The following is a 16,505-nucleotide window of genomic DNA, read 5'->3' on the forward strand; positions in this document are numbered from 1 at the left end:
GTGTCTCAGAGGGCAAATATATGCTGGGAAACCTTAAAAACAGCAGAGTCTGTTTTCCTTCCACTAGCTACTTGTAGAACTTTTTCTGCCTTATGCCAAGGCTTGCAGCACAGTTAATGCTGGTTACACTGTAGAAGTGTCAGTCTCTGAAAGGAAAAGCCATTCAAGCTTCTTCTGGGGCCTGCAAACCTCACACAATTTTGAGGAAGAGCAAGCTGTGGCTACTCTGTGTAATGGATGTTTTCTGTAATACTGTCACCAGTATTGATACCACACAGACCAGTTCTGCCAGAGAGCCCTCAAGGAGTGTGAATGTGTGGAAGCTGCAGAATGTTCATTTGCCCTGAGCATCCTTCCTGCTTATGCAAGAAGGCAAGAGTGTCACTCAATGGAAAAGTGGAGACAAGTCAATTCAGGTGTGCATTCTCTGGATTGGAGGAAGATTTTGTGCATACTAGGATGCAAGAGGGAAAGAAGTTGCAGGAGCAAACACAGGAGATATTGAGAGAGACTGTCAGGTGGAAGGAGAGGAAACAGACATGAGCACAATCAGTGTTATCTGAGCAGGGCTATTGTTATCTCTTCTGAAGAACTAGTAAGAAAGTTGGCAAAGAAAAGGACTCTGCTGGGCTTGTCGTAGCAGCTATGCTAGTGAATAATCCCCAGTGATACAAATTTCTAAGCAGAAGTACTAGTCGCTGGAGTCTTTTGTCAAAAACGTAAGGTTTTCTCATCTCATCACTCATGCTAATGTTTCATGTCCACAGCCATATTCCAGGACAGTGGTTCTCAGTGCACTTCATGTGTTCAGGTTCTTTCAGTTCTTATTGAGATGATGGAGAACATAAGGGCTGTGTTAAGATGCACTTGACAAAAAGAAAGGCTGCCTAGCTTTTTTTTATTAAAGAAACGTTAAAAGCATATTTAGGATTCTCCCTCCACCATACCCTAGAGCACTCTGCATGGATTCAGCTGTTAGCAAATTTATTTTTGGTTATTTACTGCAAAATCCCTTCCAAAAAGGGATAGACTGTGTTCTGCTTTACCAGACAAAAAAAAAAATACTCTATTGCTCTTTGAGATATGTACAATATTTGGTTGGCAAAACTTCTTTCTTTTTTTGCCCTCATCCATGGTGCTTGCCTGTGGGTTGTTTCACAGGCTTCTACAGGATAGATGGTAATGTGTTTATCGATATCATGCAAAACATTTGTAAGGCTCATCTGTCTGACTTCTGCTTTGGAAAACTGAAGAAGAAAAGCTTTTTTTAGAAAGTGATTCAAAACAAACTTGCATAGTCTGGTGGTTTGAGAGGGAGCCTGATGAGATTAGCCTTGCTAGCCTGAAATTGGCTTATGCAAATGGTTCACAAGTCCATTCTGGTACTTCAGAAGAATTGTTTGTAGCACTTCAGAAAATTGAAGTTCAGTTTAGTTGGGATTGATAAAATTGTTCTGCTGTAGCTGTGTTGAATTTTTCTGCTGAGACCTCAGAACTTTCTGTAGACTTGAGTTGGAATCCTTCACAATACAATTTTGTAGAAAGAAAGGTGACTGACTTAGTTCTGCTTGAGAATATTTTTGGTGGAAATCATGTGTGCCCCACTGGATTTTAAAAGCCATTTTTCAAATGCGTTACTCTTCTTGGACTGCTTTTATTCTGATGAGCTTCACTGTTGGCACAGTTCATGGAACAAACTAACATTAGAAAGAGTGCAGTTCTGAGGGAAGTGCATCAGATGATGGTGTGGTCTTGGAGGTTTGTTTTGGTATGAGGATAAGTGAGCTCTGCCCGTCTTGTGACTGGATAAATGGTTGACAGGAGTTGGTTTCTTCAGAAAAATAAAAAATACTCATGTTCAGTATTTTTTCCTTTGTCTTCTAGCACAATTCTCAATATGCTTAAAATTTGTGTGTATAACAGATATTTGCAATATGCTGAGGGTTTATCTTTTCTACTCTGAGAAGTGCCTTATTTAAGATCTGGTCCTTATTCAGTGATGTTGCAGTAAAACAGAAATGTATGGGGGTTTTTGCAGTTTTAAGACTGAAAATAGAAAATAGGCTTTGTAATAGATGTGAATCAGGCCTTTAATCCGTAGCTCTGTAGGAGTTTGAAGCGAATTCTTCTGAATGATTGCCACAAAGTTTTATACTATTTTTGAGTTGTCAACAGCAGCTCCTTGTTCAGCAACAAACATTTTACTTTGCCAAGGAAAGTATATTTATGTGCTCTTTAATTGCAGGCTACCAACTATGAATGTGTCTCATAAGCAGAAATAAAATGTGTGAATTGTGAAGATAACGGGGGTAGTTGGATATTTCTCAGTTTTGAGACTGATTTTGAATGTGTATGAGAACAGAACTGTAAGAACATCATTAAATAGGGAGAGGCAGCCTATCTAGATTGGGCATAATTTGTCTCGGTTATGTGTCTGTGCTGCAGGAGATGTAGGCATTAATGTTCCTGCTCTCTGTTAATGGATGTTTCCTCCAGGCAGCAAATGAACTGAATTTGAATACTGCTGTGGTAGAGCATTTTGAAATTGTGACCAGCATGTACCTTCATCTCTTAAAGTTATCAGAAGTATTAAAATGCAGCCAGTTTCTCTGTAATTAAAAACATATTTGGAAAGTAGTGTGATTACAACTCTGTTTTCTAGTTGAAGGAATAAAAGACACCAATGTGACAATTTTTGTTCCTCATGAAGTTCAATTACACTGCTTTTGCTTTTGTTATAGTGGTTATTTGTTTGGTTTCTTTTCAAATGACAAAAGATCCTCATTTACTCCTTTTTCTATGCCTAAACTATGTTAATGCTTAGAAAATGACATGGTGGAATGATGAATGGAGCAAAGACACCGAGATCCTGTAGCTTACTCTAGTGCAGTTATCATATAGTGCATTAAATTTATTCAGATCCTAAATGAAAATCTTTGACTGCAGTGTCAATTTTGTGTATGAGGCAAGAATTGGGCCTTTCATCAAATACATTCGGGACTATAACTTTTTAAATTGCTGGCTTTGGGGATTTTCAGTGTGATTGAAAAATATTATTTATCATGTCCTGTCTTCAGATTCTTTTGCTTTCATTAATTGCTTTCTTTTCATGGAAAAGTTGCAAGAGAAAATGTAGTAAAGATATAAATGCAAAAGTGTCATTTTGAAGATAGTGCCCATTTTGTGGATTCCTGATGTCTTTTTCTGGGACCAACACTTGTTGGTACTCATAGTGTTATTCCATCCATTTTGCTACTCTGAATTTTCCCTTGGTGGCTATGTTCTTGTGAAGTTCTGCAAAGTTTAGAATAGAGAATAAGCATGGGCCAGAGTAGGTAAATCTTCGAGATTTTAGCCTTTCTAAGACTAAGCATCACCCTTCCTGATGACAGCATCACTGTTAGCCTGTAGTTCCAAGAGATGGTGTCTCTTCATGGATCCCTGCCACCTTACAAGGGCTGGGAAGCTTTCAGGAAGCTTTGTACAGTAATTAGTTGGCCATGTAAGCAAGCAGTGGAACATGAACTGATGGTTTGGAAAGAGCCAAATTTACATTTCTGGGAAATGTTAACTTGTGATATTTTAATATAGTTTTCATCAGACTCTTTCTGTGTAAATAATAATAATTATTATTCTGCAAATAATTGCAGAGGTGGTATATGTCACCATCTTCCTAATACAGCATGTGGATGCTTAGCTTTTTGGAGCAGAGTCTAACTGCCTGCCTGGGTTTGTACAAAGACTGATGCAGGGCTGGTTGTTACAGCTACTCTTGGAACTGTTTAAGATATCGCTGCTTTAAGTAGCAACAGCTCAGCAGGAGATGTAAGTCAAGACTGTGTGTCGGTGTAGTACCATCAATATAATTGACCGGGAAGTTACTACATTCAGACCAGAAATAAAGTTTATGGATAGAAGAGGTAGGCAGAATGTAACTACCATAAGTAGGTGTGCTTTTCTCAAAGAGGTGATGCTTCAAATTCAAGAATAAAAAGCAAGAGTAATGCCACAGGTATGTGGTATTTTTACTATGAAACATTAAAGAAGGTCTTGTTTGTACTCACTGTGTAGAAACCTGTAAGAAGTCTTCCATTCATTATTCTATTTGATGCTACTTCCTCAGGTGGTGCCTGGAGTGTAATGATTATTTTTACTCCCTAAGGAGTTTCTGTGGAACTAATAAACTGGCATATATTGAGTTTAGATAAAACACTAGAAGGAGAAAATATGGGAAGAATCATTGGCGATGTTGTGCAGACCTGTAGATCTTTCCTAGAATATTATTTTAACTTCAGGTTATGGTATTATTTGTAGAAAATTTAAGGAAACAAGATGATTAAGAAGATTTAATGGCTTTTTAAACGTTTGCAAAATCAGCTGAGTTTCTTTCAAATATCACTGGTAGTTGATGGGACCTCAAATCAACTTCGAGCAATTTTTTTAATTGAAAAGTATCACAGATAGATCTCTTGGAGCGTCTTACTTTCAGTAAACTCTCAGTGTACGAGGAAACTTAAGGATGACATTAAAGTGATTAAGAAATAGGCAAAAAGCATTTTGAAAGTATGGTTTGAAGGTGGTGAGAGAAAAATTTGGGGGAGCCAGTAAGCTAGCACTAGGTAGGAAGGCTAAGCCTTGCAAACTGAAAGCCAAACAACATTGACTAATTTTTTTACATCTATTTCTGTTTCCTAGGGATGTGGTAAAAAAATGTACAGCTTTTTGAGGGGGACAAAGCAATTGCAAGTGCTGAGATTTCTAGGAATCTCTATTGGAGTAACACAGATTCTGGCTATGATCCTCACGATTACATTGCTGTGGGCCCTGTACTACGACAGAAGGGATCCTGGGGCAGATCAAATCATGGCCCTGAAGAGTGATGCCTCGCAGCAACTGTCATGCCATTCCATGGAGCTACTGAAACCAAGCCTGACAAGGATCTTTGAACACACATCCGTGGCAGACAGCTTTAATACACGCTTCGAAATGGAAGAGTTATAGGTCATGCGGTGAATTGAAGGAATCACAAAGGAATTTAATTGGGGGGGGGAGGGGTTGTGGGGTTTTTTTGCTTGGATTTTTTTGTTTGTTTATTTGTTTTTTCTCTATCAAATATGCCAAATACGCCAGTTTTTATATGTCAGAGAACAGGTAATGGATGGAAGTGAAGGAAGACAGCATAGAGAAACCTGCCAACCTCATAGCCATGGCCCTAGCCATGAAACAGAGGTGAGTTTGTTTGCTTTTTTAAAAGGGGCACAGTAATATTTAACTTATTGTCAAAAACTGTGTGACGTGTGAAATACTGATTCACACATGGACAGAACCTGTAAGGAAGCATCATGGGACAAAAAGAAATAGTTGTCTTCTGAAGAAAGGACTCTGCTTTGGACAAACAAAATGTAATTTCAGTTGAAATTGACTTTTACATTTTTAATAAGCCATTTGGAAAATGTCTTAATCAGGGAATATGTATATATAATTGCGTGGGTTTGTGAGTGCATGGAAGTCAATTACTTGGATTTAAAAATCCACAAGATTTGTAAGAAGGACAAGACTTTCTTTTTTTCTAACAAATCTTTATCTTGTCTGTTGTTCTTAAAGATGTTCTGAAATGTCTATTTTTATCTAACAACTGCTTAATTTTTAATTTTAATATGTTAAACAGGGATGGAAATGAACCTATTGACTCTGGACAATAGACTTTAATTTTCTAAGTCATTCTGGAGAATTCTTTGAAACTGTTTTATGGACTATTTCTTAGCAAAAAGAAAGAAAACCTTAAACATTCTTTCTAAAATGGGAATCAATATAGGAGTAGCACATTTTTATAGATAAATCTTTTCTCCTGTCTGTGATTCCCCTGAAGGCAGAAATAAAAGACTGCAAGGAAAATGCTTACAGTCCTGGATACTGTTGCAATAATTGTAAAAATACATAAGGAGAAATTATACTTTAGCAGCTTCTTCATTAAGAGCTCTCTAGTGGCTTGAAATGCCGACTGGAAACAGCATTAAAATGTATTTATTGAGATGGGGAAAGTGCATTTTACTGTATTTTTATGAACAATTTTTATTTCATAGGATTATTTTTACAATTGGCCACGCTCCTGAAATATATATTTGTTCCACTGAATACAGTAGTTTGTGGCAAATGGGTTTTTACATAATATTGCATTTAAAGAAATCTTTCATTTGTTTTGAATTTGCAAAATAAAAGAAAAAATGTGATTTGTTATACAATAAAATTACTTCTGTCTTAAAACCCACAATGGCTTTTTTATTTTGAAGTCCTAAAGTGTGAATGCTTTCGGTGGGAATTTGGAGGGTCCTCTTGCTAGTGTGAGTTAATTTGATGTGTCTTCATTCTACTTACTCTGTCATAGAAAAACTGCATTACAAATTTCGTCTCACAGGTAGCATTGCAAGCAAGATTACCTTTCTGGTTTTGAACCTCTTACAGATGCTAATGCTTATTTTTGGGAGTAAGAAAAAAGGCTAAAGGTTAGGCCTTCCCAAAATTGTGCTTGGAGTATCTTTGTCAGAAGTACTTTCGCTTGCACCACTTGGAAGCCCTTGTGCCCTTACTGCTTCTTTCTCTCCCACTGCTCAGCCTGGGCAGTACGGCTGTGACATTCCTATGTAGAAAAAAGAGCGGGTGTCCAAGAAAGTCTAGATACGGACCAGCTGCAGACATTGGAGTGCTACAGTGACCTGTGATGCTATACAGTGTATTGAGCCATTGTTGGTATTTTTCCCATGTTAAAAAAATGAAAATTAGACAAATGGCTAATTGTGAAATCTTCTGATTGTGGATTGAATGGATTACATATACAGAGCTACATCCAGATGTTAATGTAGGGAATTCCACTATAACTAATATCAAAAAGGACAGAAAGAAAGTCCTGCCTTTTGTCCAGGAAATCCTGACTCTTAAGGTTTTACCCAAGGTGTGTCTATGAAAACTTCCCTAGCCATGCTTCAGTTACACCAAGCCCCCTCCTTCAAGCTTCTGGTCTATCAGAGCCTGTATATCTTCTCACATTTGGAGGATTAGAGTGCATGAAGGAAAAAGTAAGGCAAGCCAAACCTTGGAGATTCATTGGAGCAGTCCACAGCTAGAATTAAAGACACTGACAGCCAAGGTTATTTGATTTTTAGGCTTCCTAGGAGGTGAGGAAGCACTGTTGTTTGATGTAGTTAGATTATTTTAGGAGCAGAGCGATCAAGGCTGCTTTGATAATAGATGAACATCCCAGACCAGCATTTGTGAACTCTATGACATTATCCAGGGTCAGAGGTAACCTCACTTGGGCTTGGCTACCCAAATCCTGAGCTAGTCTGTGTTCAATGTGGGGCTGCTTTCATTAGGGGAAAGATCCTTGTGTCAGGAACAATAAAAATGTTCCCTAGAAAGTTCTTCTGTAAGTATTCTGGAGAAGAATCCTTCTGGTTCGAGTATCTAATCACATTTGCTGAAATAACTCTCATTTGTAAACTGGAACATTTTCAGACTTTTTTTTTTTTTTCTTCCATTGTGCTTAGGCTATGATGTGTCTCTGCTTATTTAGGACTTGTTCAAAGAGCCTTAAAATTGATTGACTAGACTCCTGTGAGCCTGTTCTTTTCCTTTAGAGTTTTAGACTGTATGTAGGAGGGAGGCTGCTTGACAAGAGGGGAACGTTTAAGAGACACAGTAGCAAAAACTACCGTCATTCTGTTTCCCTTTTCCCTCAGTTTTGCAGGAGTACCAGCAGAAGGGTGGTGTATTCTTTCTTCTCTGCAGCATACCCTGTAATGAACCAAATCTATCTTGTTGCAAGGAACAACTCTGGAGCTGCTCCTTAATGTTATCCAACAGATTGTTTGATGTTGAATGGAGGAACTGTGTCAGAAAAGGGGTCACCCCCTGCCTGCATCAGGTGTATCTGTTCAACCTAGTGGATCCCACAGTCTGTGGGACTGTGGCTGTAGCTGTGGAGCTGAGTAAGGTTTGCATCACTCATATTTGGGAGTATGGTGGTGCTTTTAGGAGGCAAAAATTTGCTATTTCTGGTCTTTGGACAAGCTATTAATTCAACTGCCAGGAAGCTCTATGACAAGGCTTTTGGAAGGAAACACAGCTATATTACTGTTTTCTGTAACAGTTCATTCTGTAAAAGCAACTTATAAATAATAAAAAATAAACAGCAAAAAACAGAGGTTGCTGGTCACAGTGACTATACAATTAAATACGATGGAGGAAGGGATTTTTCTAATAATTAAGGAAGTTTTTCACCCCAGAAGCATTCTACTGGGTTTGTGTAGCAAGGGTTTCATAGTGTGTGTGTGTGGGGGGGGTGCTACAGGGGTGTGATTTCTGTGAGCAGCTGCCAGTTCCAGGTGTTTCCAAGATGAACTTGCTGCTGGCCAAGGCTGAGCCCATCACAGACACTGGTAGCACTTCTGTGATAACATATTGAAGACGGGGAAAAAACTACTGCATGACATCAGCCAGAGAGAGGAGTGAGAAAATGTGAGATAAATCTGAAGACACCAAGACCAGCAAGAACGAGGAAGTGCTCCAGGTACTGCAGCACAGATTCCCCTGTAGCTAGTGGTGAAGACCATGGTGAGTAAGGCTGTCCTTCTGCAGCCCTTGGAAGTTAATGATGGAGTATATATCCACCTGGAGCCTATGGAGGTCAGTGGAGCAGATAGGCACCTGCAGTCTGTGGAGGACCCCACTCTGGAATAGGTGGGTGCCTGAAGAAGGTAGTGTGGGAAGCTTGTGCTGGAGCAGGTTCATGGAAGGACCTGTGACCCCAAGGCAAAAGGAGCCCATGCTGGAGCACACTTGCTGGCAGGGCTTGTGACTCTGTGGGGAACCCATGCTGGGGCAGTTCGTCCAGAACTGTAGACTGTAGGAAAGACTCACGTTAGAGATGTTTGTGAACGACTGCCTCCCAGGGGAGTGACCTCATGCTGAATCAGGGGAAGAGTGTGAGTGCTACAGAGCTGTGGCATCCTGGTCTTGATAGTTCTAGTAGGCACTCACAACTAGTCTGGAATTAGTGTTGGGGAGGACATCCTTTAGCCTCAGGCTTAGTGTTCCTTCAGTCTTATTAGGGGAAAAAAAAAGTTCTGTGAATAAGTTAGTGCAAAACCAGGATGACCCATTCAAGCATGCAGATGTTTTATTTAAATATTCCTCAAATGTCTATTTCTTCAGCATAATGCATGTATTATGCTGCCTTCTGAAATACGATATATGACTGTCAAACAAAATTGTCAAAACAACAACCTTGGTTTCTTTGTATGATACACAGAAATAATTACATTTCATGTACAGTACAGATGCATTTTACACAGTCATCAACAGTCATTCACTACCAAAACAGCATTTAAATCACCTAAAACACCAAAAGAATGTGTATTTCCCAAATTCAGAATAAATGAAAGGTTTTGCATATGACATAATGGAAATAGGAGACAGGACTTGGATTCTGCAAAATCATATTCAATTATTCCTTAAGCTGCACTTTAAAAGTAAAAGTACAAATTCCTTCAGGGGTGTAACTGTTATGCAATTGTATTGCTGTAGTGTGTTCTTTTTAGTCTATATGATGAGGAAAATAAGGAGACTTTAAAAGATGCATGACCTGATGGAGTCAGTAGGTTTTCTGGGCTGTATGTAATCTGTCTCAAAGTGGGTTTAGTAACTGCCTTTTTACATTATTTACCTGAAATGATTTCTTGACTGGTTAGTCAAGAAATACAATGAGGCATAAAGAAGATGTAGGTGCAGACTGATAATATTGAGGCAGTTTTTCCACTGACATTTGTATAGCAAAAGGTGGGAACCAAACCATTATTTTTTTGTGAGTGAGCATTGTTAAAAGTAGGATGCAAGTGAAGACTCTGGGTCCATTCTGCCTCTCTTTTAAACCCCATTAAAAGTTATATAACCCAGCAACTTCAGCAGTTCTACTGCAGTTTTCCAACAGGGTAAGAGGGATGAGAGCTATGTCAGGTTGCAGAATTCCTCAGAAGGAACACTGAGTCAGAGGACAGCCTGTGCTTCTGCTCTCTGTTAAGGTTTCAAAGAAACGTAGAAGCTCAATTTAGAATAAATTATTCTGATTTGTGGAAAAAGTGGGAAGTTAAGTGCAAATTAACCAAGCTTCTAAGTAAACAACAAGAGAGCAATGTATGACATTATGTACTACTTTTAATTATAGTTTAAAATTTCAGTTTAATTCTAATATGTGATATTGTTGTATATTGGTGCATATACTGTAGCATGATAGTCCATCATCTACTCTTCCGTCTTTGTTGACAGGTAGAGGAAAAGACCTGTGTGCAGTAAAAAGTGTATCATCAGCAAGTTTCAGTTTTTCGTGGGTGTTTTCTCTTAATGTAAATTTTCAGGTCAGTAGAATGCTAGCAAATACTGTACTGAAACATACACTACTCAAACTATTAAATAACTGTGTTAATTGTTTATTGTAATGGCATCTAATGCACTGAGCCTTTTGATTTATATGCATATTTTATTTTGCAGACATGCAATTATTTCTGTTCCAGTGTTTTTGATGTATATATGTATGTATTGATATGCACATATTCCATGTATATTTGATGTATATGATGTATGGTATGTCATGTATATAGGAAGCATTGTGTTACATGTAATGCACTCTTATGAAGAAAAATGACATTCTTTTAGAAGAGAGGTTTCTGGTAACAGCAAAGTACTTTAGAAGTGAAACAAAAAAGTCTTAGCTAGTAAAGCCTTCATATTAACTTTTAGGCTTGCCCACGTAGGCAAATTCCAACTGAAATTAATTATGCTTTTATAGCTTTTGGACCCAATCCATTATTCTGTCAGTGTTTTTAGGTACTTAAATACCTTCACACAGTATGAACTCTTAAACAGATTTTAGGGTACATGTTTACAGATAATTACAAAATGAATTTAACCATAATTTACTGAGTGTTTTCCAGTGTAGCTAATACTCTGGATGCTGCAGAATGTCAACAAGGAAGGTGTGGCGAAGTGTTAGATGATCCCACAAACAGCTTCATGGTAATTTGAATTCAAATAGGATTGATCCTGTAAAAGTACCTTGGGACAAGAGGTTTGTTCTGAAAATACAGAAGTAAACAAGATACCTAAGTATGAAAGGACTGTATTGATTCATCAGTAGCCTTGAAATCCCAAATGGTACCATAATATTGGAGAGGGCAACAAACTATCATAGACATAGAGGACAGTGGGCAAAAAAGAACAATGACTGAATAGCACATTTGTAGTGCACGGTTTGGCTGTAAGACTATTTAAATGTTTGCCATTAGAAGTTGGTAGTGTAGATGAAGTTGTGTAAAATACCTTAAAAAACCAGAAATCCTGATTCCTGATACAACAGGTGTACAATGACTTATTGCAGTTGTAACAGTACCTAGGAAGCAAGATAAAACAATAGTAAATATTGAACTAACTGAACACCTTTAGTTCACTAATGAGTGTTTGAATAAGAAATACTGCATTTTTCAAAGGGAAGTTATTTGTACAACTACCATGGAACATTAACAATCAGCTTGTTGTAAGTGCACAGAAATGCCCCTTTCTACAGTAATATTTTATCATGCCTAATCTGAAAAACAACAAAAGTAAACTGAGATCACAGCTCCAAATAATTTCAGCATGCATTATGGTTGTAGTTCTTTCAGTCAATACAAACAGATTTCATATGAGCATTTATTCCTTCATTTTTTGATAGTTCCTCAACAAGTTTGTGGTTTATTGACAGGGAAAAAAAAAAGAAGACATGTTATCAAAATGTTTCTTGTTTTGCATTCAGCAGGAATGCAGGTTTGTTTCTATTTTTTGTTTTGTGTTTTTGTTTTTTCTAAAAAGAGCTTTCATGATAAGAAGAAGCATCAATGGGGACATTTCATTGTGCTCATATAGTAAGTCAGGATGGTCACAGAAGATTCCACCGTGCGTCAGTTCAGACGAGGGTTAAGAAACTCCTTTCGGTTCGCACGCTACGACATGGAAACCCATGGTGTGTTTTCTTTCTCCTGAACCTCTTGCTCTGCAGCCACTGGCACACACATCAAGGGGTGTTGTCTTTGTCAGCTCTCTCATTCCTTGCAACTCGCTTCTCTCTGCTTGAGCTCAGCTTGCAAGTGGTCTTTATGCTAATTTATAAATAATTCCTTATTTTATAAAGCAGATACTCTGACAATGTTTCCTCCGGAATACTCAGGAGACTCTGGCCTATCATCTCCTTCAGGTGTGGTGACTGGAGGTGTTGGGATGCTAATTATTGCTGTAGTGACATAAGGCTGCTCACAGTTTAGTTTGACGCACTCTTCCACTTTGGCATTTAAGCTGGAACGGCTGGAGGAAGAAACAAAACTGCATGAAGAAAAAAGTCCACATTACTGCAAATCTCTCATGTGCCTAATTCCACTCCCCTCAGCTGAGCATCTCCTACCCTCTTAGCTCAGAGGTGCAAAGCACCCTTACCTGACCACCCTGCACCTTGGCAGCAGGTGGTCCATGGATACATCCATGGACAGGCCCCCTTCCTTCCCACCATTTCAGCCCTTCTAAAAGTTTCTTGACTGATCACCTAAGTGTTTCTGAGCTGGGGAAGCGTTTGAGCTGCAGCCTGGGGAGCAAACTTTGCCAAATGACTTGCTGTGCAGGAAAGTGGAAATCAAGAGGCAGTATTAGTCTCCTGACAACTCCTCTGTGCCATACTTATTTAAGAACGTTTTGTATTTTCAAGACTAAGACATGGTGAAACATGCACTAATAAAGGTTAATTTGTTCATGGAGTTGCTGCAGTACCTCAGCATCATGAAGAACTTGTAAACTTTACACCGTTTTGAGGTGAAACTGTCATTTTAGCACAAAGCTAGTTCTTTTGTGTTTTTACATCCTCTGTGACTAGAAGTATGATGCAGGGAAGTCCTCTAGCAGAGAAAATATGGATCCAGGCAGAATATTTCCTGAAAAGCTAAGACGTTGGAGCTTTGTATACAACAGCTGAAAAACTTGAGTAGCTGCAAGCTGCTGGATTTTTCATGGAAGTAAATCCAAACCTAGTACCTATACAAAGCAAATTGCTCAAAATATAACAAGACAATATCTATAGAAACTAGTGCTAAAAATGCTTCGTTTTTAAAATAGTGTCATTTTTGAGTTTGATAGAAAACATTTCTTACTCCCCTTGAGACCTTTGCTGTGTTTTCAGGGGTTGTGTTAGATATACATAAAAGCCAAATGGTTTACTTATGAGAGTACAGAGATGTTCATTAAATTACAGACACTTAAACTGCACTTTTCTAACTTTTGTAATAACTCTGCAAACTAGGAAATACATTTTTCTTATCCACTTAATATTTTTATTTAAAAGAGTCTTTCTTATGACTGTGATACTCAGGACACTGAGAATCAGTTTTATTTCTCTGCTCTGTGGAAATGTGAGGAAGTCTTTTTTGTCCTATGCTTCTGAACCAACATAGTAGAAACAGCAGAGACAGACCTTTCTTTCTCTTACCACTTGCTTGTCTCATATATCTGAAGTGAATCTTTTTTTGTGCTATGTTTTTCTTGTATATTTGTCCATGGTATATAATATTTGTCACTGTATTTAGTTTGGGGTCCCTGGATGCTATTCACTGAGGGCAGAAATGGATCTAGAGAGGCAGTTCTGTTATCTTGAATTAAACATGGAGGAAACTATGTACAGGATATATCAGTACTAGTGTCCATTTTTGGATGACTGACTTTCATCTTTAGCCAAGCAGCCTAGAGGCCACACCACCTCTACATCAGTAATGAAGAATGGGGCTTCAGATTTTGGTGTGCTGATGAGCGTGAAGTACCTGTTAGACAGAGGTGTCCTCTCCACACATCTAATCTGGATGGTGCTGAGCTCTTGTACGCTGCCTGGACGGCTGCCAGCGATAGTGGTGTTTGGGATGCGGTAAGTCTTTTTATGTCTTCGTGAGCAGCAAGTGCTGGTAACACCTTGTTGAGACGAGAGAGAGGGGCTGTGGCTGGGGGGTCTATTGACTGTGGAAACCTCCATGCAGCTCTCTTCGTAGACTTGCTCATCCACAAACTCGTGATTCTAGCCCAGAGGAATCCAACAAAGGGATGAAGCAGACACAGAAAGGTAATTAAAGTGGACATATTAATCATGACAGTTTAAAGGCTTAAACTGACACAACTGAAGAAAGTGGGAAAGTTAGCTTATTCTTGATTATAGTGTTTAGTACATGTTAGCCTAGGCTGAATACCAATACAAATGTAAACACTGGAACAATGTGCTCAGAGCTCTAAAAAAGGAGATGTTAATCCAAATTACTTTGTAAGGTAGCAAGTGATTGTAATGTAATTTATGCTATAAATATCTGTATAATCTATGAAGTGCCACAAAATAGAGGAGTACCTTAATAACAAAAATGCAAGTGGTGCTTGTGTAAATTCTCTAAATGTCATTTGGAAAGAAATAAGATTTATTATTTTGATCTATAATACAAAAAATTATAAATATTTTCCAGATGATCTTTTAAAGCTTCTTTTGAATTACTTGTTTAGAAATTGGGATATGAAACTGTGTTTCAAGGTATGCATCTATGTAAAAGAGAAAGATTAAATCAAATAAAAGTTGGATTAGAGGAGATGAGAGGGTTATTTAAAAGCTTCCAATAAGTTACTAATTACTGTGGATGAATGCATCAAAAAGCAGCTAAGAAGGCAGCATTTTGTTACATGAAGTACTCTTTCTTTATGCACTCTGCTTAATCCCAGCATGGACAGTAGTTTTATAGGGTTGTCATAGAGCTGAATCCAAATTCACTCAAACGGCTGGTTTATGTTGACTCAGTAGGTGATTAGGGAGCATTTCACACATAGCTGTGAGTTCCACATTTTCTCTGTGTGCAGAAGAGTGTGAAATAGTGATGTTGCCTTATAGTGGGGAGGAGGAATTTTTACAGTAATTTTAAAGCAGCAGCCCAGACTAAGTAGAGATTAAGATATATGTTCATGCTTGCATGAATGTGAGTTTGAGCTTGAGAAAGCCTCCTTGTTTAAGAAATATTTCCAGTTACTGCTGAAATCAGTCTGCATATCCTGAGAATGGTTTAGGTGAATGTTTCATGGTGGATGTTCCGGATTGTTGTACACTCTGCTCAGTCTCACTCACTCTTAGTTTGTTAACATGCTGCGTTTTTGTGTATTACTATGAGAAAGATTATCTTTTCCCTTGAAGAATGAGGCATTAATTGGAAAGGTGCTGATGTTCTTCAGGAGAATTACAGTCTAGTGCTACTATTACATAGTAAACTATATACTACTACTATAACAAAGTAAACAGAGTAACAACTGTGGCCAGGTGTTTGCAAGAAATGGAAATACATATATAGGCATTGTTGTTGTTGTTATTATTATTTCAATTTCTTCTGTTCTGCCTCACTTAAACATAAGTTTGTGTGGAATTGAGTGATGTTGAAGAATGCCAAATTCAACTGATATGGGAAGAAAGAACTTGCTTGAAAATGGGCTTCTAGAAGGCATATGTCAGTCAGAATCAATATTTTGAACATTATTGCACAATGAACATAACATTCAGAGAGAAAAATTACCTAATCATCACTCTAGATTACATTCAGTGTCTTACAGTATGTTTGCCAAGAACTCTGCTAGTTTTCCAATTAAAAATAATTTTGTACTTTCTAAAGCCTTAGCAATGTCTCTTGTGGGGAAGCATTTTTTTTCCTTTTAGCCTATAAATTCAAGACAAAATAGCATAAAGTTCCACAACATATACAAAAGTTAAAGAGAAATCATATATTTCTTTACATGCAACTCAAACTACTATAACTAGATGGAAATTTCTAAGTGGTGGTATAACGGATGTTGGCAAACTTATTTATAATATGTGGTAAATACAAGGCAATATAACCCTTGCAAAAATATCAACATACAAGGAGATTATTTTAGCTTGTTCTATGTGAAATTTCAAAATTTACAAAGACTAAATTCAGTACAAATAATATTTATGTTCTTAACATCCATAGGAAGTTATAAAAGAGGAAACAATATAAAATTGGGGATGATTAGGGTTATTGTTGTGGTATTATCTGTCCAGAAATTTACTAGCAAACATGGCACTCGCTTCTTACTGAATCATAAGTCTGCTTTGCTTTACTGTTGTTTATGGCTACACAATTATGCAGGTATTGACCAAGGAAAAATATAGAGAACACATAATAAGTGATCCTTTTGATTTGTAAGCACTCTCAAATCTAAATGTGCATATTTGGGCTGTCATGAATTATATCAGAGATTTTTACAGGGATTTCAACATCCACACTGAAACCAAAAGACTTTAAAGCTTTGCACCTGCATCTGGATTAAGCACTTAAAGTTTCAGAATAGGATGCTGGGGGATCCTTTTTGACGGTCATTTCAGTGAGAATTGCATTCGCGTCTGAGGA

At 37.9% G+C, this 16,505-nt stretch overlaps 2 protein-coding genes across 2 annotated transcripts in view; one reads left to right on the forward strand and one right to left on the reverse strand.

The window, feature by feature from the left end:
- Positions 1–5,027, forward strand: part of TSPAN12 (tetraspanin 12) — a 44,731-nt gene extending 39,704 nt beyond the window's left edge. Inside the window, exon 7 of the mRNA XM_054399731.1 lies at positions 4,696–5,027. Coding sequence (XP_054255706.1) covers positions 4,696–5,001 — 306 coding nt within the window. The 3' untranslated portion in view covers positions 5,002–5,027. The remainder of the gene's footprint in view (positions 1–4,695) is intronic.
- Positions 5,028–12,209: 7,182 nt separating this feature from the next.
- Positions 12,210–16,505, reverse strand: part of KCND2 (potassium voltage-gated channel subfamily D member 2) — a 260,718-nt gene continuing 256,422 nt past the window's right edge. Inside the window, exons 5-6 of the mRNA XM_054399587.1 lie at positions 13,884–14,131; positions 12,210–12,387 (exon numbers count right to left, since the gene is read on the reverse strand). Of these exons, the coding sequence (XP_054255562.1) occupies positions 12,210–12,387; positions 13,884–14,131 (426 nt within the window). The remainder of the gene's footprint in view (positions 12,388–13,883; positions 14,132–16,505) is intronic.

Source organism: Indicator indicator, chromosome 3, assembly GCF_027791375.1.
Source record: "Indicator indicator isolate 239-I01 chromosome 3, UM_Iind_1.1, whole genome shotgun sequence".
Taxonomy (NCBI): domain Eukaryota; kingdom Metazoa; phylum Chordata; class Aves; order Piciformes; family Indicatoridae; genus Indicator; species Indicator indicator.